The sequence below is a fragment of the Bufo gargarizans genome, chromosome 2 (assembly GCF_014858855.1).
Source record: "Bufo gargarizans isolate SCDJY-AF-19 chromosome 2, ASM1485885v1, whole genome shotgun sequence".
NCBI classification, from domain to species: domain Eukaryota; kingdom Metazoa; phylum Chordata; class Amphibia; order Anura; family Bufonidae; genus Bufo; species Bufo gargarizans.
Genome location: NC_058081.1, coordinates 415,764,584 through 415,792,325, shown reverse-complemented (window position 1 = coordinate 415,792,325; position 27,742 = coordinate 415,764,584). Strand labels below are relative to the sequence as shown.

At 43.9% G+C, this 27,742-nt stretch overlaps 1 protein-coding gene across 1 annotated transcript in view; it reads left to right on the top strand.

The window, feature by feature from the left end:
- LOC122928246 (catenin alpha-1) overlaps positions 1 to 27,742 on the top strand; it is a 111,678-nt gene that overhangs the window by 31,282 nt on the left and 52,654 nt on the right. The window contains exons 3-7 of the mRNA XM_044280891.1: positions 5,860 to 6,055; positions 7,868 to 8,034; positions 8,140 to 8,259; positions 13,243 to 13,506; positions 14,618 to 14,821. Coding sequence (XP_044136826.1) covers positions 5,860 to 6,055; positions 7,868 to 8,034; positions 8,140 to 8,259; positions 13,243 to 13,506; positions 14,618 to 14,821 — 951 coding nt within the window. The remainder of the gene's footprint in view (positions 1 to 5,859; positions 6,056 to 7,867; positions 8,035 to 8,139; positions 8,260 to 13,242; positions 13,507 to 14,617; positions 14,822 to 27,742) is intronic.

Genomic DNA, 27,742 nt, shown 5'->3' with positions numbered 1-27,742 from the left:
AAAACCCTAAGAGCTCACCCTGACTGCTAAGCACATACAAGGGTCTCGGAGGTAGACGATTGCATGCCCTCGTACCTAGACTGTGTGACACCTGAAAACCCTATAATAGTGAGGGGACACGACCACCGGCACCCTGCACTTAATACGGAGGGAGTCAGGGTCACCTAGAATCAAGCCAGCAAAGAAACACAATACATGAAAGGACTTATCTGAACAAGCAGTAACAGCAGTCTCCAGCAGTGATCACTTCAATCCAGGAAGTAGTATAAACCACAAAGTGAGGCAGTATGGGAGGGAATATAAAGGGAGGCAATTAGTGTAAATAGGTGACAGCTGGGAGAAGGAAAGGAGATGACAAAGTGAAACCAAAACAAAGAACATCATGCAAGAGGTACAGAAGAACGTCTGCCAGACCTTCTCAGAGAGCTGGCGGTGACAATTATAGTGGTTGGTTTCCCCATAAACTACTTGCTTCAGGTCCTTCAACAACATTTCTATTGGATTAAGGTCAGGACTTTAATTTGGCCATTTTAAAACTTTAACGTTTATCCTTCTTTACCCATTAAGATTGACTTGTTATTTTTAGGCTACTTTCACATTAGTGTTAGCTGGGTCCAGCAGGGGAACATTCTGTCAGATCCGTACTAATGCTAGCCCATGTGTGCTGCCGCAATTCATTATAATGGGGACGGGCCGGCAAACATGCTAAAACATCCGAAGTCGATTTGCATCAAACTTTGTTTTAACACTGTATGGAGCAGGAGCTCTGTACAGTATTCTAATGTATTGGCTCAGATTATTCAAAGTTATTACTTCGCGAAGTCTCGCGAGACTTCACATAATAACGTCAGAAATTTGATTTATACTGTAATAAAACACTTTCCACTTGGAACCGAACCCGACTTTGCAAAGTAATAACTATGGCTAATCAGAGCCAATACATTCTAATACTGTACAGAGCTCCTTCTCCGTACAGTATTGGAACAAGTATTATGTGAATCGACTTTAGATGTTTCATCTGAAGTCGATTCGCTCATCCCTATTGATAACCTATCCTCAGGCACCCTGCCTGATCAGCTGATTGAAGAGAAGGTGTGTGCCATGCCAGCGCTTGTTCCTATACACATGAATAGAAATGAGCTGTCCCATTTAAGTGAATGGGAAGGCTTAGGTGTAATTACACCTTCTCACCACTGCTGTCGTGACGGCAGCGCTGGCACAGCAATAAAGAAAAAATTTTTTTTCTAAAGTTAGTTTTTTCCAGTTTTAAAACACAAGAAAAACGATATAAATGTCGTATTGTTGTAAATGTACCCACTCAATGTGACATTTCATTTTTTTTATCCTCATTACTCTCCACAACTTTTTAATGATTCTTCACTACCTTCCTTTTTTAGTAATTTAAATGCTTTGTTATTTTTATTTATCCAGATTGTGTTTTTTTTTGTTTGTTTGTTTTTTACCTGTTCTTAACCCTTTTATTCCCATGCAAATTTAGTATGCTTCAAAAAATCTCCTATTTTGTGTGTGTACTCTTAGGCTACATTTTGTGTTGTTAATTCCAGTATTGAGATCCGTGAGTATTGCACATCAGGATGCATCCATTCTGTTAGGATGCGGTTATGTGAAATCAAAATGTAAAAAAATATTTCCATTGACACATACAATAAGGGCTTGTGTTTTGGGGGGACAAGTTGTGCTTTCTAATGCCACCATTTATTATGGCATACAATGTAGTGGGGAAAAAAAATCCAAATCGGGTGGAATTGGAAAAAAAATGCAATTCCTCCACAGATTTACTGGTTTTGTCCCTATGGCATTCCCTTTGCTGCAAAACTGACCTGTGCCCTTCATTCTCTGAGTCAGTATGATTACAACAATACCACATACATATAGGTTTTATATATCTAAATACTGTAAAAAGAAATTTAAAACTTAGGAAAAAAAAAGTTTTTTACTTCACCGTATTCTGTCCCCCATAACTTTTTTTATAGTTATATCTACTGAGATGTTGTTAATTTTTTGCAGGACGATCCGTAGTTTTTATTGATACCATTTTGAAGTGTGTGTGACTTTATTACATTTTTACATTTGTTTGCCATTTTGATACTTTTTTCCGTTACATCATTTGCCATATTGGAAAAATTTATATTTATGTATTTATATATTTTAATAGTACGGGCATTTCCAGAAGCGGTGATGCCCATGATGTTTATATATTTTATTATTTATTTGTTATTCTAAGAAAAGGGGGTGAATTTTTGTATTTATTTTTTACAGCTCCAAATGTTATCTGAGTCTGTAGGATGTAGGAAATGCAGGACACACAAATGGTATTTTGCTACAGTTAATTAGGTGGTGTTTTTTAGTTTTTCTGGCTGCTTTTCAAAACACAGCATGCTGTAGTACTTGCCATTTTTCTCAGAGAGTTTTACATGTCTTTCATTATAAGAGAAAAAGCCAGAAAAAATCCTGCTCATACAGCCATTAGAAACAAAAAATCAACTGTATAAGGCCTCATGCACACAACAGTTTTTTTTCACGGCCCGCAAAAATGGGGTCCGTGGGTCCGTGATCCGTGACCGTTTTTTCGTCCGTGGGTCTTCCTTGATTTTTGGAGGATCCACGGACATGAAAAAAAAGTCGTTTTGGTGTCCGCCTGGCCGTGCGGAGCCAAACGGATCCGTCCTGAATTACAATGCAAGTCAATGGGGACGGATCCGTTTGATGTTGACACAATATGGTGCCATTTCAAACGGATCCGTCCCCATTGACTTTCAATGTAAAGTCTGGAGTTCTTTTATACCATCGGATTGGAGTTTTCTCCAATCCGATGGTATATTTTAACTTGAAGCGTCCCCATCACCATGGGAACGCCTCTATGTTAGAATATACTGTCGGATATGAGCTACTTCGTGAACCTCAGATCCGACAGAATATTCTAACACAGAGGCGTTCCCATGGTGATGGGGACGCTTCAGGTTAGAATACACTACAAACTTTGTACAAGACTGCCCCCTGCTGCCTGGCAGCACCCGATCTCTTACTGGGGGATATGATAGCACAATTAACCCCTTTAGGTGCGGCACCTAAAGGGGTTAATTGTACTATCATATTCCCCTGTAAGAGATCAGGGCTGCCAGGCAGCAGGGGGCAGACCCCCCCCCCTCCCCAGTTTGAATATCGTTGGTGGCACAGTGTGCCCCCACCATCGCCCCCCCTCCCTCCCTCTATTGTATTAAATCGTTGGTGGCACAGTGTGCCAACCACCATCGGCCCCCCTCCCTCCCTCTATTGTATTAAATCGTTGGTGGCACAGTGTGCCAACCACCATCGGCCCCCCCTCCCTCCCTCTATTGTATTAAATCGTTGGTGGCACAGTGTGCCAACCACCATCGGCCCCCCTCCCTCCCTCTATTGTATTAAATCGTTGGTGGCACAGTGTGCCAACCACCATCGCCCCCCCCCCCCTCCCTCTATAGCAGTAACATTGGTGGCAGTGTGCGGTCTCAACAGTAGAAGATTCATACTTACCTGCTTGCTGCTGCGATGTCTGTGTTCGGCCGGGAGCTCCTCCTACTGGTAAGTGAAAGGTCTGTGCGACGCATTGCTAAAGAACTGTCACTTACCAGTAGGAGGAGCTCCCGGCCGTTCACAGACATCGCAGCAGCAAGCAGGTAAGTATGAATCTTCTACTGTTGAGACCGCACACTGCCACCAATGTTACTGCTATAGAGGGAGGGGGGGGGGGCGATGGTGGTTGGCACACTGTGCCACCAACGATTTAATACAATAGAGGGAGGGAGGGGGGCCGATGGTGGTTGGCACACTGTGCCACCAACGATTTAATACAATAGAGGGAGGGAGGGGGGGCCGATGGTGGTTGGCACACTGTGCCACCAACGATTTAATACAATAGAGGGAGGGAGGGGGGCCGATGGTGGTTGGCACACTGTGCCACCAACGATTTAATACAATAGAGGGAGGGAGGGGGGGGCGATGGTGGGGGCACACTGTGCCACCAACGATATTCAAACTGGGGAGGGGGGGGTCTGCCCCTGCTGCCTGGCAGCCCTGATCTCTTACAGGGGAATATGATAGTACAATTAACCCCTTTAGGTGCCGCACCTGAAGGGGTTAATTGTGCTATCATATCCCCCTGTAAGAGATCGGGTGCTGCCAGGCAGCAGGGGGCAGTCTTGTACAAAGTTTGCAGTGTATTCTAACTAGAAGCGTCCCCATCACCATGGGAACGTTTCTGTGTTAGAATTTACTGTCGGAAATGAGTTTTCACGAAGTGAAAACTTAGATCAGAAAAAGCTTTTATGCAGACGGATCTTCGGATCCGTCTGTATGAAAGCAACCTACGGCCACGGATCACGGACACGGATGCCAATCTTGTGTGCAATCGTGTTCTTTCACGGACCCATTGACTTGAATGGGTCCGTGAACCGTTGTCCGTCAAAAAAATAGGACAGGTCATATTTTTTTGACGGACAGGATACACGGATCACGGCCTCGGCTGCAAAACGGTGCATTTTCCGATTTTTCCACGGACCCATTGAAAGTCAATGGGTCCGCGAAAAAAAACGGAAAACGGCACAACGGCCACGGATGCACACAACGGTCGTGTGCATGAGGCCTAAAAAGGACACAAACACTAACGTTAAAAAAACGCCACCCATGCAGCATGTGACCCAGTGATGTAACATAGAAACATAGAATGTGTCGGCAGATAAGAACCATTTGGCCCATCTAGTCTGCCCAATATATCTGAATCCTATGAATAGTCCCTGGCCCTATCTTATATGAAGGATAGCCTTATGCCTATCCCATGCATGCTTAAACTCCTTCACTGTATTTGCCGCTACCACTTCTGCAGGAAGGCTATTCCATGCATCCACTACTCTCTCAGTAAAGTAATACTTCCTTATATTACTTTTAAACCTTTGCCCCATTTTAAAACTGTGTCCTCTTGTGGTAGTTTTTCTTCTTTTAAATATGCTCTCCTCCTTTACCGAGTTGATTCCCTTTATGTATTTAAAAGTTTCTATCATATCCCCTCGGTCTCTTCTTTCTTCCAAGCTATACATATTAAGGTCTTTTAACCTTTCCTGGTAAGTTTTATCCTGCAATCCATGGACCAGTTTAGTAGCTCTTCTCTGAACTCTCTCTAGAGTATCTATATCCTTCTGGAGATATGGCCTCCAGTACTGCGCACAATACTCCAAGTGAGGTCTCACCAGTGATCTGTACAGCGGCATAAGCACTTCACTCTTTCTACTGCTTATACCTCTCCCTATACATCCAAGCATTCTGCTGGCATTTCGTGCTGCTTTATTACATTGTCTTCCCACCTTTAAGTCGTCTTCCCACCTTTAAGTCGACTGGGTAACATCACTGCTACTCCAGTTATTGGCTGCTGTGGTCATTGTGACCTCCAGAGAGACCAGGGATCTACAGAAGTGGCTGTGGAGTGGTAGAACCGGAACCCAGCAGTGGGGACCAGGGTTGATCACCACTGCTGATCCAAACACTCTAGGTCTGTTAAATGAAATGTAGGAACATCCATTTGAAATCGGTAGTGCAGTAGTACTCCCCCCCCCCCCCCAGTAGTCACTTAGTCACAGCCTCCCCTTTCCTCTGAATGTAAGTATATTTATATGTTACAGAGGACTTTTATATAAAAGGTATATAAAAGTCCTCTGTATAAAAGGTGTATAATCAGAATAGCTAAGTATTAGTCACTTTTTAATATGGTACTTCTGTGTTGTGATGTGGTTGCTTTTTACAGAGCAGTAAAAGGTCATCTGGAGCATTTCTGTATGATTCATAACTGTATTAATATTTTATATGCAGGTGACAACTCTGGTTAATACTAGCAATAAGGGACCATCAAATAAAAAGAAAGGCCGTTCTAAGAAAGCTCATGTTTTAGCTGCATCTGTTGAGCAAGCAACTCAAAACTTTCTGGAGAAAGGAGACAAAATAGCCAAAGAGAGCCAATTTCTCAAGCAGGAGTTAATAGATGCAGTTGAGGATGTTCGCAAGCAAGGTATGTTCTCTGTGATACATATGTTCTAATAAGTGAACTCAAAAAATAAAAATTTCAGTTTTCACACTGACCACTGAGCTTCATAATAGTCTGACACCTGCTGTTTTGTTGAGCTCTCCTTTAAGTGGTCATTTAGTTGCTATCACAGGCAGTTTTGCATTACAGGGATTAGACGGCTAGTTCTGACCCTTGCTGTTGCAGCAGGATGTCATCTGTAAGTTTATGGGGGAGTCTTGAGTGGTAGAAGTTAGGGGTTGGCGATATGGCCTGAAATCTATATTGCGATATAATTTTAAGCATGTGCGATATGCGATATATATCGCAATATATTGTTTTCTATATTTGGGGGGATGGGGGGGGGGTTTAAACATTTTTATTTTTACTTTTTACTTTGTATTTAATAGCAGCCTCCTTAAGGGCTGGAACCCTTGTCATATTCACCCTAATAGAGCTCTATCAGGGTGAATAGGACTTTACACTCTCCCTGCTGCCCTGTGCTTTGTGCACACAACAGCAGGGAGTTGACCATGGCAGCCAGCCTCTCATGTGCCTCCCAGCCTCTCATGTGCCCCCCAGCCTCTGATCAGCCCCCCAGCCTCTCATGTTCCACCCAGCCTCTCCCTCTTATCAGCCCCCTCTGGTAACTCAAACCCACCCCCCCTCCCTCCCCAGTATTAATAATTGGTGGCAGTGGCCACAGGGTCCCCCTCCCTCCCATCATTGGTGGCAGTGGGCAGTTCCGATCGGAGCCCCAGCATTACACTGCTGGGACTCCGATTGGAACTGCCCACTGCCACCAATGCTGAGACTGAAGAACATTCCCGGCACCCGACCTCTGACAGGACGCTGTGATCCGCGCGATTAACCCCTCAACTGATGGGTTAATTGCGGCGGATCGCAGCGAGAAGTCATAGGGGCCGGGATATGGCCGGCACATGAACGCTACTTTGGTATTCAGGCATTCATTGGTGGCGCTGTGTCCACAGTCCCTCCCCTCCTCCTCCTACTCTGTTCTCATTAGTGGCCAGCGGCAGCCGCGCACAGTGGGGAGGGAGGGACTCCCTCCTTCTCCACTGTGCCTGCTCAGGAGAACATGGTGCGTGCAGAGAGCGCGATCTTTCACTACCGCTCCGTGGTTATATCGCGGTCCGGTAATGTGCACAAAATTCATATCGTGGCACAAATTTATATCGCATATCGCCTATATTGCCTATATCGATGCCAGTCGATACCATTAAATGTGTATACCGCATTTAGATTTGCTGTCTGGCAAAGTAGTCTTTGGTGGTAGGTGACTCTCCGGCATATTCTACAGATTGCAGTGGCATCAGATAGTATGATTACTAGTTACAGAGTAGGTTGATATGTCACTTTTAGAGCGGTTTTCCAAATAAAAAAATGTTTTAAAGCCAAAAGAAAAAAAAAAAACAGTAACCATCATTATTTAACTCGCATTCCCCTGCTGCTGCCGCCATTCCAATGCTGTTCTGCCAACCACGTCCTGGTCCCAGGCTTGACATATAGGAAAAGGGTTGGACTGCCTTCTCAGCCAATCATTGGCTGCATCGGTGACATGCCTCAGCCAGTGATTGGCTGAGTGGGCAGTCCAAGCCATTTTCTGTGTTAAGCTCAGGATCGGGAAATAGATAGCAGTGGAGACTGGAACAGCACCTGCGAGGGATCAGTGAGATGAGTTAAGAGTGTTTTTCACCCATTCGGTGTGTTTTTTTTGTTTAATAAAAAATAATCTGGGAAGCTCTTATTAAATCTTCTTTTCCCCCCACTTTGACACAAACTTGTATTTACTTGCAGGAGAGTTAATGAGAAGCGCTTCTGGGGAGTTTGCTGATGATCCATGCTCATCTGTGAAACGTGGAAACATGGTTCGAGCTGCACGTGCACTGCTGTCTGCAGTTACAAGATTGCTTATATTGGCTGATATGGCAGATGTTTACAAACTACTTGTTCAGCTTAAAGTGGTAATGTACTTTATTGTTTATTTTAGTATCTGATCAATTCAAGGATGACGTTTGTGCAGGTCACTTCAGCTTCACAAAAGTTGTTATATATTTTATTTTCTAAAGGTGGAAGAAGGAATTGTAAAACTAAGAAATGCTGGCACAGAGCAGGATTTAGGAATACAATACAAAGCTTTAAAAGCTGAGGTTGACAAGTTGAATGTAATGGCTGCAAAACGGCAACAGGTAAGCCATGCATTTTCTGATTTGCCTGTATAAAGAGTTACCTCTCTTTATCATACTGATATAATTGGAGTTCTGTAGACAGAAAGCTTGAAGGGAGTTTGTCAGCAGCTTTGACCATGTTAAACGGCTAACAGCAGTAGGTAGAGCCTGAGGAGAGCAGAGCAAATATACCTTTTGTGGCATTTTTATCAGGAGTAGTGTAAATATGGACTTTTATTTTGCCAGGTTCTTCTCCTGCACTAGAGGTGCTCTGTGCAATGAGCCACTTCACAGTCTGTCCCTCTGCCCTGAGTGACAGCTGTACTGGTCTTATGGTTGGATGATAGAGTTGTCACTCAGAGCAGAGGGGAAGAGTTGTGGAATGGCTCAATACAGAGAGGATAGAATACTTTACTGTACAGCGGTTTTCGTCCAGCCAATTCTCTGCATATTTTCCGGGTTGCAGCCGGATCTCTGCCGGTCCCCATTATACTTTATTGGGGCCAGACGGAAATGCAGTGGCTTCTGCAATATCGAATCCAGAGAGACACAGCAGGCTGTTCCCTGCCAGAACAGCCTGACGGATCTCACAACGCTAGTGTGAAACTAGCCTTACACTGCATTACGGTACATAATCCCTTCCTAGAACCATATCTTTTTTTAATTTTTCAATTCACATAGCTGTTTGAGGACTTTTTTTTTGCGGGACAAGTTGTATTTTTAACGGCACCATTTAATATTGCATGAGATGTAATGGGAAGCTGGAAAATATCCAAATGGGGCGAAATTGGGAGAAGAAAAACCACCACAGTTTTATGCGTTTTGTTTTTAGGGCGTTAACTATGCGGAAAAACTGACTTGTGCTCTTCCGTCTCCAGGTCAGTTCAATTATGGCGATACCATATTTGTATAGTTTTTCTTGTGTTTTAATATTGAAAAAAAAAAATTTCTTTGGAAAAAAGTGGAACTGTGTGAGGGTAAATTTTTTCGGAACGATCTGTAGCTTTTATTTATACTGTTTTGGAGTGTCTATGACTGTTTAATCACCTTTTTATTACATTGTTTTGGGGAGTTGAAGTAATGAAAATTGTCCAATTGGCCATTTAGTGTTTTTTTTTCCCTTTACGCCATTCACCGTTAATAGTACTGGCGTTTTCCTCGCATCAATATTCAATATATAATTTTATTTATTTTTTTAGGTCCCTGATCTCTGCCCGGGAGAGGCTTTCCTGCCCGGGAACTCCGCGCATCTGGATTTAAGCCCTCGGATGCCATGGTCGGCATTACTAGCGATCGCACATTAGCATTGGTTGTCTGCTGCATGAAACAGTAGGCACCCAGTTGCTATGGCGCTCACTCTGGAGCAGATGCCATCTTTACAGACCAGACATCCGCTATACTATTAAGGCGGATGTCGGGATGGGGTTAAAGGGGTTCTCCAGTCCAAATATAATTTTTTTACAGTTCTCAAAACTGAATTTGCCTCAGCAGAGATCACATGCCTCCTCTTCTTCACAGCAAAAATTTTATAACATGAACAGAGTTGAGAAAAAGACCTTAATCCTAACTTCTATAAAACTATGAATACAGAATCAACCTAATCAAACTAATATGAAAAGTTGTTATTCTAAAAATCTTCATCTACTTGCATATTATAAGTTATACCAGCAGATATTAGTCTTTATGTAGAAAACTATGATTTAACTCAAGCCTTACTGACTAGTGATTAAAATCCTGATTTAAATCAGTTTGATTTTAATCAAATCCACCCTGGTGGATGGACACTGTTATGGGGGATCAGTGGATGGACACTGTTATGGGGGGGGGCTCAGTGGATGGACACTGTTATGGGGGGGCTCTGTGGATGGACACTGTTATGTGGGGGCTCTGTGGATGGACACTGTTATGTGGGGGCTCTGTGGATGGACACTGTTATGGGGGGGCTCTGTGGATGGACACTGTTATGGGGGGGCTCTGTGGATGGACACTGTTATTGGGGGGCTCTGTGGATGGACACTGTTATTGGGGGGCTCTGTGGATGGACACTGTTATGGGGGGGCTCTGTGGATGGACACTGTTATGGGGGGGCTCTGTGGATGGACACTTATGGGGGGATCTGTGGATGGTGCTGTTATGGGGGATCTGTGGATGGCGCTATTATGGGGTGGATCTGTGGATGTACATTGTTATGGTGGGGCTCTGTGGATGGACACTGTTATGGGGGGATCTTCGGATGGACACTTATGGGGGATCTGTGGATGGACACTGTTGTGGGCGGGATCTGTGTATGGACACTGTTATGGGGGATCTGTGGATGGCGCTGTTATGGGGGATCTGTGGATGGCGCTGTTATGGGGGGGATCTGTGGATGGCACTGTTATGGAGAGGGGGATCTGTGCACTATTATGTAGAGATGTGGAGGGGGAGCTGTGGATGGCACTGTTATGGGGAGGAGGATCTGTGGATGGCACTGTTATGGAGAGGGGGATCTGTGTACTATTATGTGGAGAAGGATCTGTGGATTGCACTGTTATGGGGAGGGGGATCTGTGCACGGCACTGTTATGGGGAGGGGGATCTGTGGATGACACTATATAGCATCTTATGCTATATGTGTCATCCACAGATCTCCCCCATAACAGTGTCATCCACAGATCCCCCTCCCCATAACAGTGGACAGATCCCCCTCCCCATAACAGTGGACAGATCCCCCTCCCCATAACAGTGGACAGATCCCCCTCCCCATTGCAGTGCACAGATCCCCCTCCCCATAACAGGCCCGGCTCCGCCACTCACAGCAGTAGACTAACTTAACTGGCAGTAACCTTTACTTGAACTCTAAAACAGCCCATCTTTATTACCTTACAATGAAGCTCCAGTAACAGGCAGAGCGGGAGGTGGCGTAGCCTCCCTAACTCGCATTACGCGCCTGCTCCGCCCACTTTATGAATGAAGCAGGTGCGTCACGTGAGTAAGTGACGTTGCACCGCCGCCCGCTCTGCCTGTTACTGGAGCTTCATTGTAAGGTTATAAAGATGCGCTAATTTAAATTTCAAGGACCCGCAGACATGACGCCTGACCGTCCGCTCCCACCCGCATAGCAACGAATCGGCCGATTATTCGATAACTGGATTAGTCGACAACGAATCCCATTATCGAATATTGTCGACAACTTTGATTAATTGTTGCAGCCCTAAATCTATTCCTTTCTTGTATGATGCTGTCTTGTACGCCTATCATGTCCGATGCTGTCCACTCTGCCTCTATATCTAATCCTATACTGTCTCCTGAGCCTGTGTCAAAACTAGGTGTGTATCTAAGCCTATCCTGTGTGATAGAGTCTACCAGGTGTAGGAAGGCGCAAGGGTCTGTCGTTGACGGAAGGTATGTGTCACCGAGGTTCCTAGCCTCGGTGAAGTAAGACCTGGTATTTTCAGGCGGCAGCGGCAGCTAATGCTGATTGACACTTTGCTATTTTAGTATGGCTGTATAGCTGATCCAGGACAGCTCTTACTGGGAATAGACAAAAGTGCTGGGTGGGTGACTACTCTCCACGTTCCAGGCCGAGTCTTGATTGGACTATAAAAACCCCAGCCGGCAGTATCAGCTGGGAGTGATTACCTCTCTCTCTGACAGAGGAGCTCTGGCAATCGCTGGTGTGGGAACTGAGCTCTGTGCTGGGCTGAAAAGCTGAGACCTGTGTGTTGTGAGGGCAGGCCACCTAAAGCCTGCATGTGGAATGCTGGAGTCAGAACCGCCGACAAGGTGACGTTTTGTTATGCACAAACTTTCTACTCTGTGTGAACAAACACCAACTTTGCAAAGAGTGTTTTTGTTTGACCTTATGTGTTAATAAACACGGACATTTGAATTACGAACTTGTACTTTGCCTTTGTACTGCATCCGCTTATCCCAACTACCAGAGCGAATTCCCACACAGGTGATAGGTGGAGGATGATAGGGTAGATATATAGTTATTTCAATAGAAAAATTAGGAGCAGGGATGGACAAACTTCAAGTTGCTGAATTCTGTTACCACGGACCATAATGCAATTCAAGGACGGAATTCATAATGGAATGCCTTTCCGTTATGCATTCCGTCATAATAGAAGTCTACGGCCAGCATAACAAATCCATCCAGTTACCGTTATGCAGGAGTCGGGAAGGATTATCAGATTGTCGGGAAGGAATGCTTCCTTCCTGACAATCTGCTGTAATATCGTCCTGTGTAAAGGGACCTTTAATTAGCTGAACTACAGCAATGTGTCTATGCAGATAATTAGATAGGGAGGTCGCTGGTGACACTCCTTTAATAGTAAAAGGAAAAATCCTTCACAATCCTTGCCACATGCTTGAAATATAATGAAAATAAATGATACATAAAAGTAAAGCTACTTTCAGATCTGCATTGTGCTGTCCGGTTTTGAGATCAGGACCAGGGTCTCAAAAACGGAACAAACCTTTATGGAGTGCACCAGACTGCATTCCTTTCCGGTTTGTTGCGTTCCCATGCCGGACACAAAAAATTACTGCAAGCAGCGTTTTTGTATGCTTCATTGGAAACTTAAGATGCCAAATCCAGCACCAAAAACCATGTAAGTCAATGGAGCCAGATCCGTTTTTTTTTTTTTTTCTTTTTTCGATATATTCGTTCTGAACGGATGCAGCCAGTTGTATTATTATAACAGAAGCGGTTTGCTGTGGTCTTGAGATCTCATGCCGGATGTCAGAACCATAAAGTAGCCTAACCCCTGGGTGATAACCTCCTTACACACACTGAGTACTGCCAGCGTGAGAGGGGCATTTGAGGTTATACAGTATATGACAATGTATTTGTATTTAGTCTGCTAAATCTACTTGAGGGGATTTGTTTTTCACTGTCTATCAGCAGCGTTTGGATTATTTTATTCTTTGTGCCTTGTTCCACTAGACTCCACTGGCTTATAGTTTCATAGGCTTTTTTTTTCTATTTTGTCAATTGTGTGGGTTTTTTATTTCATTTTAGGAGCTGAAAGATGTGGGGCACAGAGATCAGATGGCTGCAGCTCGTGGAATCCTGCAGAAGAATATTCCAATTCTTTATACTGCTTCCCAAGCATGTCTGCAACATCCTGATGTAGCTGCTTACAAAGCAAACAGGGACTTGATCTATAAACAACTCCAGCAAGCAGTCACTGGCATCTCTAATGCAGCACAAGCCACATCATCTGAGGAAATCGCTGCACAGCATGGAGGAGGAGAGCTAGCTATTGCGCTAAACAATTTTGATGTAAATATTTTATTTTATCTAGCCGTTCACTTAGGCTAATTTCATACAAAATTATCCACTGTGGGAAAACACACTCCATGTGGGAGCATGATAGGAACACTTGTTTGCGATAATTGTCACATATAATCTTACCACCGACCAGCTAAGAAATAATCAAGCAGGCATTTATCAGCTAATTTACATCATTCATCATGGTGAAAGATACTGAAAAGGGTGGGGCCTACGTGGAGACCCACACCCTCCGTGAAGGCACTTGAAGGCGCAACTGAACGACCAGGCGATTAAGGATGACTATCCTTGAATAAACAGTTCACATCCTTATTCGCCTGGTCGTTCAGTTGCACCGACAAAGTGCCTTCACGGAGGGTGTGGGTCTCCATGTAGACCCCACCCTTTTCAGTATCATTACTTACCATACCTCCCAGGGGCTGGCAACCCGTTCTAGTGAGGATTAGACGACACTGGCAGACCCGACCTCCAGCTACCACCAGTGTACACTAGGGTTGTGCCTACGTTTGCACAACCACATAAGGTGAGCCTAATCATCCTGAATATGCTTGTTTATCAGCGCCTCTCCCTTCCTTGTTACCCATCATGGTGAAAGAGGAATTATTTGGCAGCACATCTCCCTGTGTGTGCTGCTGACAAATGACTGAACTGAGTGAGGGAGGAATACCAAATACCACAGTCCAGCCTAAAATACTGTCGCCCCAGCTGCACTACAGTTGAATGCAGGAGGCTCCTTTCCAGCCAGTTGCATAAGTACCTAATGCACCTAGCGTTAATGCTGAGAGCGTCAGATCGCTATGCACTCATGAGGGTTTGGGCGGCTCCCTAGGATCTACCCACCGGGAAATTTCCCTGTAGGGTCTATAGCCAGTCTGCCCCTGATTATAGTCTGAGAGGTCCGGCAGGTTGTTCTTTGCCAGAACTCATAATGGTAGTGTGAAAGAAGACATAAGGATTCTGAACATTTACAGAAAGTCTGAAGGTAGGGAAAGAGAGAAAACAATTTGCAAACTGAGAAAGATGTCACATCTATATAATTTTTTAACACATTTATTGGTTAAGTAAAATGATTTCCTAACTATTTTTTGTTGCATGTTTTCAGAAACAAATCATTGTGGATCCTCTTGGCTTCAGTGAAGAGAGATTCAGACCATCATTGGAGGAACGATTAGAAAGTATCATCAGTGGAGCTGCTCTTATGGCTGACTCCTCTTGCACCCGTGATGACCGCCGGGAGCGAATAGTAGCTGAATGTAATTCTGTTCGACAGGCTTTGCAGGATCTTCTGTCAGAATATATGGGAAATGTAAGGACTTTTACTTATTTCTTACTGTTAAGTGGTATTCCGTTCAAGCAAATAAGGGAACTTTTTTCTTGTAACTAATAAAAGAACTGGTCTGATAGGAACAGAAAATAATATATGCAACTAGCTCTGCCTCTAATGCTACCAAGTTAATGATAATATAATTTTATGGATAATTATTAAGCCAGCAGCCCATCTGCAGACAACTGTTTTGGGGTGATTACCCCTCATCAGTGCAGAGCAGAGAGTACTGGCTTACCTGGGTGAGAGGTCTAGGTCAGGATTTGTGGGATACTATATCACCTTATGGAGAACACCTTAATCAGCATAAGGAGTCTTAAAGGGACTCTGTCACCTCTTTTTACCCTATAGAGATGCGGACATGCACGGCTAGATCCCCGCGGTCGTGTCTTCAATATACCTGTCCCATATTTCTGAATTTTATTGAGTGTAAAAAATGATTTTATATATATGTAAATCAGCCTGGTAAGGAGCCCAAGGGGCTGGACTAACTGTTCTGGAGCCCAGCCACCCCTCCCCTGTGAAGGAGCCCAGCACCGCCTGTATCCACGAATCTCCTCCTTGCTCACGAAGTCAGATCGCTGTAATCTCGCGATGCGCAGTGCCGACATAGTGTTCCTTCCCTGTGCTGGCATCAGCCTCAGGGAAGGAACTGCGCATGCATGGGCTCGCACACCGCGAGCATACAGTCGGTGCTGGGCTCCTTCACAGGGGGGGGGGTGGCTGGGCTCCAAGAAGGTTGGTACAGCCGCTTGGGCTCCTTACCAGGCTCATTTACATATATATATATATATATATATATATATATATAAAATAATTTTTTTACACTCAATAAAACCACTCAGATATGGGACAGTTATATTGCAGACATGCTAGCGGCGATCTAGCCGTGCATGTCCGCATCTCTATAGGGTAAAAAGAGGTGACGGAATCCCTTTAAAGGCCAGGTAACTGTCTTCTGGAATTCTGGGAAGAGGGTATGCAAATGAGATCTTGACGAGCTCTGTCTCTAATGCTACCAGATCCTATAAGTCAATGCTCGACCCTTTGAAAGACCTTGAAACATGAGTTGGATAATAATTAATACAAAAAAAAGAAAAACAAAACATGAGAAAGTCATACATTTGTTTGATTGTTCTTCACATGGTAGTGTAAAAACATACTACCATGCATTTTTGGAATTTATTTAGATGTTTGTCTTTTTGTCGAATCTTCTTTTTAGTGGTACATTTCAGCAACTCTTTCAAGTATCCCATGCTTCCCTCATATAGGGTAGCATACTTGTTAGAGTTGTTTTTATAGAGGTAGTATCATGCATATGAATGATCATTTATATGCTTTTTTTTCCTGGCTCTGTTCTCTGTGCCGCAGATCTGTTCCTCCTCTCGCTGTTTGTATATAAAACTGCAGCTGTAATGTACACATATACAACTAAGGTCTCGCTCTCACAAACGTTTTTGCGTTCCGTATACGGGCCGTTTTTTGCGTTCCTTATACGGAACCATTCATTTAAATGGTTCCGCAAAACAAACGGAATGTACTCCGTATGCTTTCAGTTTCCGTTCCGTTGAAAGATAGAACATGTCCTATTATTGCCTGAAAATCACGTTCCGTGGCTCCATTCAAGTCAATAGGTCCGCAAAAAAAAGGAACACATACGGAAATGCATCCGTATGTCTTCTGTATCTGTTCCGTTTTTGCGGAACCATCTATTGAAAATGTTATGTCAGCCCAATTTTTTCTATGTAATTACTATATACTGTATATGCCATACGGAAAAACTGAACAGAAACGGAAACAAAAAACTGATCCGTGAAAAACGGACCTTAAAACACTGAAAAAGCCATACGGTCGTGTGAAAGAGGACTAACTTGCAGCCAATCGCTGTCCTCTGTGGTATATAGCCAAACACTGGCTGCAGTGGTCATGTGCCATATATTTGACACCACACCTGCAGCTTTGACTACAAACAGTGGGAGGAGGACTGGACCAGTGCCAGAGAGCAAGGTGAGAATATGACCATTTTTAAGGCATTTTGGGAGCATGAGACAAATTTATAGTTATCTTGTACAACCCATTTAAAGTTTTAAGCTTCATTATAAAAGGTACAATGCACACAGAGGGAACAAATTAAATTCGCACAGAACTAGCAAGACCATAAAGTAAAATAACAGACCATAATACGTAGTTACAATTCATACAAGTGTGCTATACTTCCTTGAGGGTAGGAAGACATTTAATACACAGCTCATACTTAGATCTGACCCCAACCTTGTGAACACATTTTTGTTAAAGTCATGTTACACTTTGCCCTTGACACCAGTTTCTAGAGCTGCCCCTCAGTTAATCAGGCACATGTTGTGTTAGTGACTGGGCAATGAGGTGATAACCAGGGGTAGTAGCAGATTTGTCCTTTAATTCATATCCGCAGGGTTCCCTAGTTTTGATAAACAGATATCTGCCCATCTTATGAAATTTGTACACATCAGGACTAGGAGTTAAAGGGGAAACTTGGGGGCCAGAAGGGGGATGGGGGGGAGATAAATGAAGACTGGCATTTCGTATGCCAGTCTTAATAATTAAAAAAATATATAAAAATGTGCTGTAATAAATGTGGCATATTTGTTAAGAAGCACAGGCCTCTTAATAAATTTCTTGCATATTTGCCAGTGTGTAAAATAATCAAATCTATATAACAACAAACATTTGTGATGAGCTTTTCTCACCAAGGAGTCCAGGAGCAGACAATTAGTTTGTGATAATTCCATGTGAGGAAGTACTTCAAGCTAATTTGTTATTTGCCCTCAAATGCCAAACTAAATAGGTGTGTTTTGAGTCTTATTATTATTTATTTATTTTAAGAGTCCAGTGATTATATACCCGGTTAGTGTATTCCACTGAGTGTGGTCTGCATGACAGAATGCTCTTGCTCCAAAAGTTTTGTGGTGGAGGCTGCTGATCTAAGGGTACAAGGAGTGTAGGGCTACAGTAGTTGACCCTAAGTTATTCATGACTTTAAAAGTCTGCAGATTTTAAAAGTTGTCCTCCATTTTATTTGCAAGTGCAGACAGTGGAAGATGGGTGTTATGGGAGCATGCCGGGGCTGATTGGTTATTAATCCCGCTACAGCATTTTGAACTAGCTGGAGGCGGCATATTGCTTCGTCTGGGAGGCCTACATATATGGCAGCAGTGGGGACTCCTCGAAGCCCTCTCTGTGGGCACCTATGCCCTGGAAAAAGTCTAAGGTGTACCAATATGCCTTGGGCTTTTCCTGCCATTCATCAGTGTAGGGCGCACTATGAGCAACGCAGGCAGCACATTGAGTGTAGGCAGGCTATTATAGCTAAATGATAAAGTACATGGAAGATATACTATATGGGACTGTAGTATTCAATTTAAATTGCCGTAATATAAGTGGGTTTTAGGTTGCGGTTTGGGCACTCTGACTCTAAAAGGTTAGCCATCACTGATTTAGGGCATTACAGTAGTCCATCTGTAAGGTTATGAGGAAATGTACCAGTATGCTATCTATAATCTGGCATAAACCCTCCAGGTACTCTGGTTTCCTCCAACACTCCAAAAAATATCCAAATAGTGAAATTGGCTTCCTGCAAAATTGATCCTAGTGTGTGATGGGGTTGAGCGCCCATATGGCAACCATTGACTTCCCAGGGTGTCACCTCAGCCACACAGCAGCCACTGACTTCCCAGGGAGTCACCTCAGCCACACAGCAGCCACTGACTTCCCAGGGAGTCACCTCAGCCACACAGCAGCCACTGACTTCCCAGGGAGTCACCTCAGCCACACAGCAGCCACTGACTTCCCAGGGAGTCACCTCAGCCACACAGCAGCCACTGACTTCCCAGGGAGTCACCTCAGCCACACAGCAGCCACTGATTTCCCAGGGAGTCACCTCAGCCACACAGCAGCCACTGACTTCCCAGGGAGTCACCTCAGCCACACAGCAGCCACTGACTTCCCAGGGAGTCACCTCAGCCACACAGCAGCCACTGACTTCCCAGGGAGTCGCCTCAGCCACACAGCAGTCACTGACTTCCCAGGGAGTCACCTCAGCCACACAACTATACCTGCACTTTGAGTCCCTGTTAGAAAGCGCATTGCAAATGTATGCTATTTCATTACTGGGGAAACATTTCAGACATGAAAGTTCCACTGTAATAATGTTAATTATTTTACTTTATTTTTCCAAATGCAAGTTTCCCTGCTACTTTAGTACGTATGGTAAACATTCTTAAATTGACACTACATCACTTATAAGCTCGCTATACGAACTTATTGAAATTCCTTTAGTGTCTAAATTCGTTGAATTTTTCAAAAATTTTGATTAGTCTCCAAATAAATTCTACACAAATCATATATGCACCAAATAGCCTGAAAATTGGTGTATGGCATCCCGAGGTCTCCTAAGACTCATTCTTTTTCATATTTTTAGGTTAACTTAAAAAAAAAAAAAAAATACCTCTCCTTCCCCTCCCCCCTTAAGCTCTTGAATGCAATGACAGCAATAGCAAATAATGCCAGTAACACTGACATTCATATATACAGACGTGGACAAAATTGTTGGTACCCTTTGGTCAATGAAAGAAAAAGTCACAATGGTCACAGAAATAACTTTAATCTGACAAAAGTAATAATAAATTAAAATTCTCTAAATGTTAACCAATGAAAGTCAGACATTGTTTTTCAACCATGCTTCAACAGAATTATGTAAAAAAATAAACTCATGAAACAGGCATGGACAAAAATGATGGTACCCCTAACTTAATATTTTGTTGCGCAACCTTTTGAGGCAATCACTGCAATCAAACGCTTCCTGTAACTGTCAATGAGACATCTGCACCTCTCAGCAGGTATTTTGGCCCACTCCTCATGAGCAAACTGCTCCAGTTGTGTCCGGTTTGAAGGGTGCCTTTTCCAGACTGCATGTTTCAGCTCCTTCCAAAGATGCTCAATAGGATTGAGGTCAGGGCTCATAGAAGGCCACTTTAGAATAGTCCAATTTTTTCCTCTTAGCCATTCTTGGGTGTTTTTAGCGGTGTGTTTTGGGTCATTGTCCTGTTGCAAGACCCATGACCTGCGACTGAGACCAAGCTTTCTGACACTGGCTAGTACATTTCTCTCTAGAATTCCTTGATAGTCTTGAGATTTCATTGTACCCTGCACAGATTCAAGACACCCTGTGCCAGACGCAGCAAAGCAGCCCCAGAACATAACAGAGCCTCCTCCATGTTTCACAGTAGGGACAGTGTTCTTTTCTTGATATGCTTCATTTTTTCGTCTGTGAACATACAGCTGATGTGCCTTGGCAAAAACTTCGATTTTTGTCTCATCTGTCCACAGGACATTCTCCCAGAAGCTTTGTGGCTTGTCAACATGTAGTTTGGCATATTCCAGTCTTGCTTTTTTATGATTCGTTTTCAACAATGGTGTCCTCCTTGGTCGTCTCCCATGTAGTCCACTTTGGCTCAAACAACGACGGATGGTGCGATCTGACACTGATGTTCCTTGAGCATGAAGTTCACCTTGAATCTCTTTAGAAGTCTTTCTAGGCTCTTTTGTTACCATTCGGATTATCCGTCTCTTAGATTTGTCATCAATTTTCCTCCTGCGGCCACGTCCAGGGAGGTTGGCTACAGTCCCATGGATCTTAAACTTATGAATAATATGTGCAACTGTACTCACAGGAACATCTAGTTGCTTGGAGATGGTCTTATAGCCTTTACCTTTAACATGCTTGTCTATAATTTTCTTTCTGATCTCTTGAGACAGCTCTTTCCTTTGCTTCCTCTGGTCCATGTCGAGTGTGGTACACACCATATCACCAAACAACACAGTGATTACCTGGAGCCATATATATAGGCCCAATGGCTGATTACAAGGTTGTAGACACCTGTGATGCTAATTAGTGGACACATCTTGAATTAACATGTCCCTTTGGTCACATTATGTTCTGTGTTTTCTAGGGGTACCATCATTTTTGTCCATGCCTGTTTCATGAGTTTATTTTTTTACATAATTCTGTTGAAGCATGGTTGAAAAACAATGTCTGACTTTCATTGGTTAACATTTATAGAATTTTAATTTATTATTACTTTTGTCAGATTAAAGTTATTTCTGTGACCATTGTGACTTTTTCTTTCATTGACCAAAGGGTACCAACAATTTTGTCCACGTCTGTATGAGTAACTGCATGGCTGATGGTGTTAACATGTTAACAAACATAGTGCACTGTTACACATGTTAGGCTTTTTCATATTATAAAGCTTCCAAAATTGTCCCTTATTGGGGCAGATGGTGTTTTGGAAAAATAGTGGCTTGTTGTGATCAAGAGTCCAAAAATGATGCCTTTACTGGGGCAGATCTCTGCCCCAATTTATGCACACTTTAATGTCATAAGAAACAATGGCTTGTTATGCACACACGACAAAAAATATGCATTAATGGGGACAGAATCTCTGTCTCTAGTCATACACGTGTTTTAATTGTCAGAAGAAATTGTGGCTTGTTTTGAACTAGCCTAGAAACATTCTCCCTTTTTTATTTGGCAGCAGCATTACTGTGTGGATGTAGAAAGGGTAGGGTAATAGTGGCATGTGGCCGAAATAGTAGTGGTAGCAGCACAGCATGGAACAGACAGGGCAGTAGGTGTGTGTGTGTGTGTGGTTGTTTAGGGGTAGTAATAGTGACCGCTGTGTAGCTGTAATTGAAGTGGCAATAGGGGGCTTAGCAGCATCCATATAATATGGAAGATGATGGTAGGCAAACCAGCGGCAGTGGCATGGTGGCAGCAGCCATATGGAATGGAAAATATTGGTAGGCAGTGGCATGATGAGGCATATTCAGCAAGGACAGGTCTGTTCCTCAGCCGGAGGTGTGTGAAAATCCTCATGGAGCCATGCATCGTTCATTTTGACAAAAATGATGCTTTGTACACAGGTGGAGGATAACCTTGTTCGGATGTAACAATGCTATCTGCTGCTCTTAAAACAGTCTCTGAAATGATATTGGAGGATGGTCAAGACAGTACAGAGAAAGCACACAGAGTCAGTTCCGGCCACTGCTCCAATCTGCATGCCCAGAAGTCCATAGGGCCAGGGAACACGATATGAGCCAGAGAAATGCAGAGTCTAAGCAGCACTGAACTTGGGTGTTGAGATGGTACGTCTCCATTTGCTGATTCCTGTTAGGCTTCATTCACACATCCTTGGAACACGGTCCGTGAGATACAGGACTGGCATCCTGCTTAGTGCAGGAGAACACGGCGTCATTGGTTGCTATGACGCCGTGCACTTTGTGGCACCGCAGCAGTAAAGTAATGCAGACATCCCAACCTGCAAAAACTCATTTCAGGGAGGTGCACTTCTCATTTCAGGGAGGTTTTCTTTTCTTTTTTCTTTCACAAACTTTTTATTACATTTTCCAAACATATATATAACATTACATAATGTATGACAAAAAAGAAACCAGAACAGTAACATCTCAAGGTGTAGATTACACCGCACCAGGTCTGGCCATGTGTTATAACAATCTACAAAATCCAGTTACGACACAGGAAGAAATAGCTTTTCAATTTTTTTTGCTAACTTTCATTGTACTGTGTAGTAGCTTGTTTGGCAGATTTCAGCATTTTGTCTCAACCTCGTAGCAGTCTGTGTCAATAAATTAGTTAATTTTGCAAGACATCAGATTCACAAGATTTTTGTGAGACAGCTGACTTCTGAATTCCGTCTTAATGTAACGCACAATGCTGAATGCCCTTTCCACATCACAATTAGAATTTGGCAGCACCAAAAGCAACTTCATCAGCTGGCAGAGCTCTTTAAAGGGCTTCTGTCACCCCATTAAACCGTTTTTTCTTTTTTTTTCTTTACTAATAATCCCTACACTGCGATCTCATCATACATAAGCTAATTAATGATTTTCGTTCAGTAGAATTTGTTAAAAATCGATTTTTGAAATATGTAAATTACCTTGCTACCAGCAAGTAGGGCGGCTACTTGCTGGTAGCAGCCGCATCCTCCAATGGTAATGACGCCCCCTCTGCTTTTTGATTGACAGATCCCGTCCGCTGGCCCTTTCTCTGCTGGCCCTGCCTGTTTTGATTCAATATCTGGCGCCTGCGCCGCGGCCGTACCCCTCTTCAATCTGCGCAGGCGCACTGAGAGGCGGCCGCTCCATCCTCAATGCGCCTGCGTCGATGACGTCACATCTACACCCGGCGCAGGCGCATTGAGGAGCGAGCGGCCAAGCGAGTGGCCGCCTCTCAGTGCGCCTGCGCAGATTGAAGAGAGGTACGGCCGCGGCGCAGGCGCCAGATATTGAATCAAAACAGGCAGGGCCAGCAGAGAAAGGGCCAGCGGATGGGATCTGTCAATCAACAAGCAGAGGGGCGTCATTACCATCGGAGGATGCGGCTGCTACCAGCAAGTAGCCGCCCTACTTGCTGGTAGCAAGGTAATTTACATATTTCAAAAATCGATTTTTAACAAATTCTACTGAACGAAAATCCAGGACTTCCAAGTGGAGCTGTTCTCTGGCATCTGCCTTGATCACATTTGGAAATCTCTGCCAAAATCAAAATTTGCTCTGGTTTCACCTCATCTTGGTTTTCCATTTTAACCACTGACAGATTCTTCAAGACTTGGTCTCTCATTAGGAACTTCTCCAAGATTTTTTTAATGCTCCTGACATAGAATGCTCTGACATCTTTAAAGAATTGCTTTGTCTTGTAAGGGGGCATCTCTTGTCCTTCCTCACTCAGCAATTGCATCCTGGCCAGGTACCCAACAAATAGCTCTTTATCTGGAAGGTAAATTTCAGTGTTGCTTACATCTATTTCCCGAATGTTGTTTTCTCTCAATACCTTCGACTTAAGAAAACTGCTTGCCATGTCATGCAGGAGCTCTTGTATGCTCTGATTCAACTTGAAGAGGATAAGTGCCTTATTTTGAAATATCAAATTGAATTTGTCAAAGCATTTTAATTATTACATTATGTAAAAAGCATGCATATAGTTTCATTTGGGGATCATTTCAGCCTTTTCAGAATATTAGATGACTTCAGATTCTCACTTTTTGATTTAAAATATGATAGAAAAGCTGGCCATTGGTGGAGCAGATGGTCCAAACCTTTTCCTAAAGAAAGCCAGCGTGTAGGACAATGCTTTTGTACTCTCTGCTGGGCAACATTGCAGAACTCTTGAAACTGTTTTAGGTCTTCTCTTCTCTTAGAACTTTTCTCAAAGTAGTAATAGATGTCAATGAGAAGTTCTTCAGGTGACATTGAAAGCTCCTTAGCCGCAGTTTTGGCACAAATGTTGACCAGGTGACTTGGACAGCCAACACTGTAAATATGAGGGGGCCTGTGCTTTCACTCTTGACAATACAGAGTTGTTTTTGCCAATCATAACATTGCAGTTATCACTGCTAAATCCTACACAATTAGACCATTCAAGGGCTTTGTCATGCATGGATGACGCAATGGAGTTGAATATATTTGCAGCTGTGGCATCATTGCACACTGGCATCTCTACAAATCCAACTGTTACCTTATCCTGTGTTTCATTGTAGTACCTGACTAAAATGGCACATTCCTTCTCACACATGATATCATTGCTTTCGTCAACCAAAATACTATATGGTCTTTTTTCTATCCTAATGAACTTGTACAGTTCCTCTGAACATTCAGGTTCCAGTGCCATGTTCACGATAGCTGCTGTCTTTGTTGATGAACAGGCATAGTTTTTTTGCTATTTCTGAATCGGGAAATCTTTTCCTGAATAGCTTGCCTGTGTGCTTACACACCTGGAATGGCAGGCTATGCTCAGCAACGAAAGATGTAAAGTATACCTCAGCTCTAGTGACCTTCTCTGTCAGACTTTGGTTTTCTGCTGAAAAGAACTGTGAAATACTTGAGCAGCCTTCCCTGTGCTTAGCCTTCCTAATATGCTGAAGTCCCTAAAAGAAATAAAAGCATAAGGTGTACCCTTTTTATATTGTGTTATGTAATGGACTTTTTGGGGGTATTGAATTTTGTCGCAGTTTCACGGACGCACACAATTTTTAACCTGTGCATATTGGGTATCTATTTACTCATTATAACCTCATCTTTTATATCTTGTAAAAACAATTGGTATTGTATTGTGCATTGGGCACTGCATTTAACTTAAGTGCATTTTTCACAAACGTTTTGGGTTTAATAATACGTTGCGCTAATATCATGCAACATACAAATTTGCAACTGCCACTATTTTATTCTAAAGGGTCTTTGCTTTCAGAAAATATGCAATGTTTTGGGGTTTGAACTAATTTTAAGGCCTAAAATGGATTATAACATGGGTGCAAAAAAGGAAAAAGAGTCTGACCAAGGACTTTTTCCTTTTTTGCCTAAAGGGTAAACTGTAAAGTGTCACACATAATTAAAGTTACTTACCTCAACATGTCTCTTACAGTCATTTAACCCACCATGGGAAATTGAAAAATCACTGTTGCAAACAGTGCAGCAAGCTACACTTTCATTATTTTTTCTATTAGACAAGGGTACACTTTAGTGTAGTCAGGGGTGAAGTGCGTTTTGTACAACTTTTTTTTTTACTTGCAGATTCTGCCATGGTGCTGAGCTCTCTCACTGCTGAGTGATCGTTACTGCGTCACTCTGACTCACGACCCTCTCTCTTTTGGCAAACAACAGTCAGTGACTGAGTCTTAAGTGCCGCCTCTCCCCGCCTCCCTCTCCCTCCTCTCTCCCCCTTCTCCCTCTTTGAGATCATCCCACACGTGCGCACAGGCTCAGATGCGACGTTGCGAACTGCATCGGCTTCTTTATGCACTGTACAGCGCGCACGCGCCGAGACACTGCTACAGGTGCCAGAAAGGTTTACTGCGACCTATTGTCTCACTTGCGGGCGTCAGGGAGCCGCTATCTAATAGCGGGAGACTCCCTGAACGTCCGGGAGACTTGAGATCCCTGAATAATGCACTCATATAGATCATACGAGTGTATTACTGTACTGCGGCGGCACAAAGCGCACAACGTCATAGCAACCAATTATGAAAGAGACAATGCAGCAGCACCCTGCAAATCAGATAAAGTACAATAATGCCAAAAATTATAGTGCTAATGCTACGCTTATTTATAAAGTGACATGCTTGGCCAATGCATTTTGTACAAAACCATCTGAGCCCGTCTGCCGTACGTCAAGGCAATCTCTGCTACACGGGTCCTAACACTAAATACTACCTGTTATGTGCCATAATAGCTGCCATAAAGTTCAGGGAGTGTTGGATCCACATGCATGCTGGATCCACTCTGCTTTTTAAAAAAATGTGGTGCCATAATGGCCTCCCTTACAAGGGATGCAGGTACCAACATGCATGCCGAGCCCACTCTAAACCTTTCCTTGTGCCAGATAGTTTCCAATGGTAAAAAGCAGAGTGGATCCAGCATTCATGTGGATCCAACACTCCCTGAACTTTATGCGGCCATTATGGCGCATAACAGGTAATATTTAGTGTTAGGACCCGTCTAACAGAGATCGCCTTGACGTACGGCTCAGATAGTTTTGTACAAAATGCATTGGCCAAGCATCTCACTTTATAAATAAGCGTAGCATTAGCACTATAATTTTTGGCATTATTGTACTTTATCTGATTTGCAGAGAGCTGCTGCATTGTCTTTTTTTTTTTTTCCCTCAAGGTCTTTGCCATGGCGGCGTGCACCTGCGCACTGGGAGGTGCTGACTAACCCCTTTTTTTGCAGGGGGGGGTGAAGATTCTTCCTGAAAGATTTTTTTTTCTTTTCTTTTCTTTTATTTTTTTTTTTTTTTTTTTTTTCAGGTGGAAAACAGTGGTCGCCTAGCCTCCCTGTTCTCCCGGGGGAGCATGCCAGTGTTGGTCCGCCACACTGCCTCTTCCCCCACAAGAAGACAAGGTGGACCAGGGCAGCCTCGTTACCCTGCATCCCGCCAGCCGAAGGGTCACCTATCCAAGTCCCTCTTCCAGTGTCCTGCCACTACAGTGCCAGTAACTGAAGAGGTGACTCTGCTGGAGGCAGAAGAAGGGTGAAGATGGTCGGCAGACAAGATAAGTGATACCTGCTTCCGGCCATCCCAGCCCCCCCCCTCTTACGGTCTCCTGCGTGACTCGGTTTGGCGGGGGGTGGTTTTATGGAGAAGCATTCTGGCCGGGTCTCTGGACGGTCCACCCAGTTATTGGGGGAGGTAGAGAACAGTACGGGGGAGAGCACTCGGCCCTCCAGAGGGCACCCAGCTGGCGGGTATAGTCACAATCTCCGGTGGAGAACGGTGACAGGCGGCGCTGCGGGGGTTACAGGACGGGCGCGCGTGCTGAGGCAGCAGTAAGAAGGCCTGAGGTGGAGCGGGGCCTGAGGGGGCGGAACCTTCTCTTCCCGCCACAGCGCTAAAGGAAGTTCTTCTTAGGCCGGCATCCTCCTCCGGCGGCAGCTCGTTTTCCTGGCTCTGGTAGGAACTCTTGTCCCCTCTCTCCTCAGGTCACTGTACCCTCTCCAGCCTCAAGGTGTTGTTTTTTCTGGGTTAACCATCAGGTCTGATCCCCCATGTCTGGTGCTCACCCTAAGCTGCCAATAGCTGTCCATTTTTCTGCTCCATGTGTCAGGCAAAATTCCCTTGCGGGCAACCAGATACTGTCTGCACTGCTTGTCAGGCATTCAGGCAGAGGCTGTACTGCCACCTTCCCCTCTCGTATCTAAGTTGCCAGATTGGGCCAAAACCCTCTCTCAGGCGGTAGAAAACCTCTCTAAAATCTCCCAATCCACACTATCTATAGTGGGTCGCTCGGTTGAGAATCCGCCACAAGCGCAGGCTGCACCTCCCTCAGATGCACCCTCCAGAGCTTCTTGCTC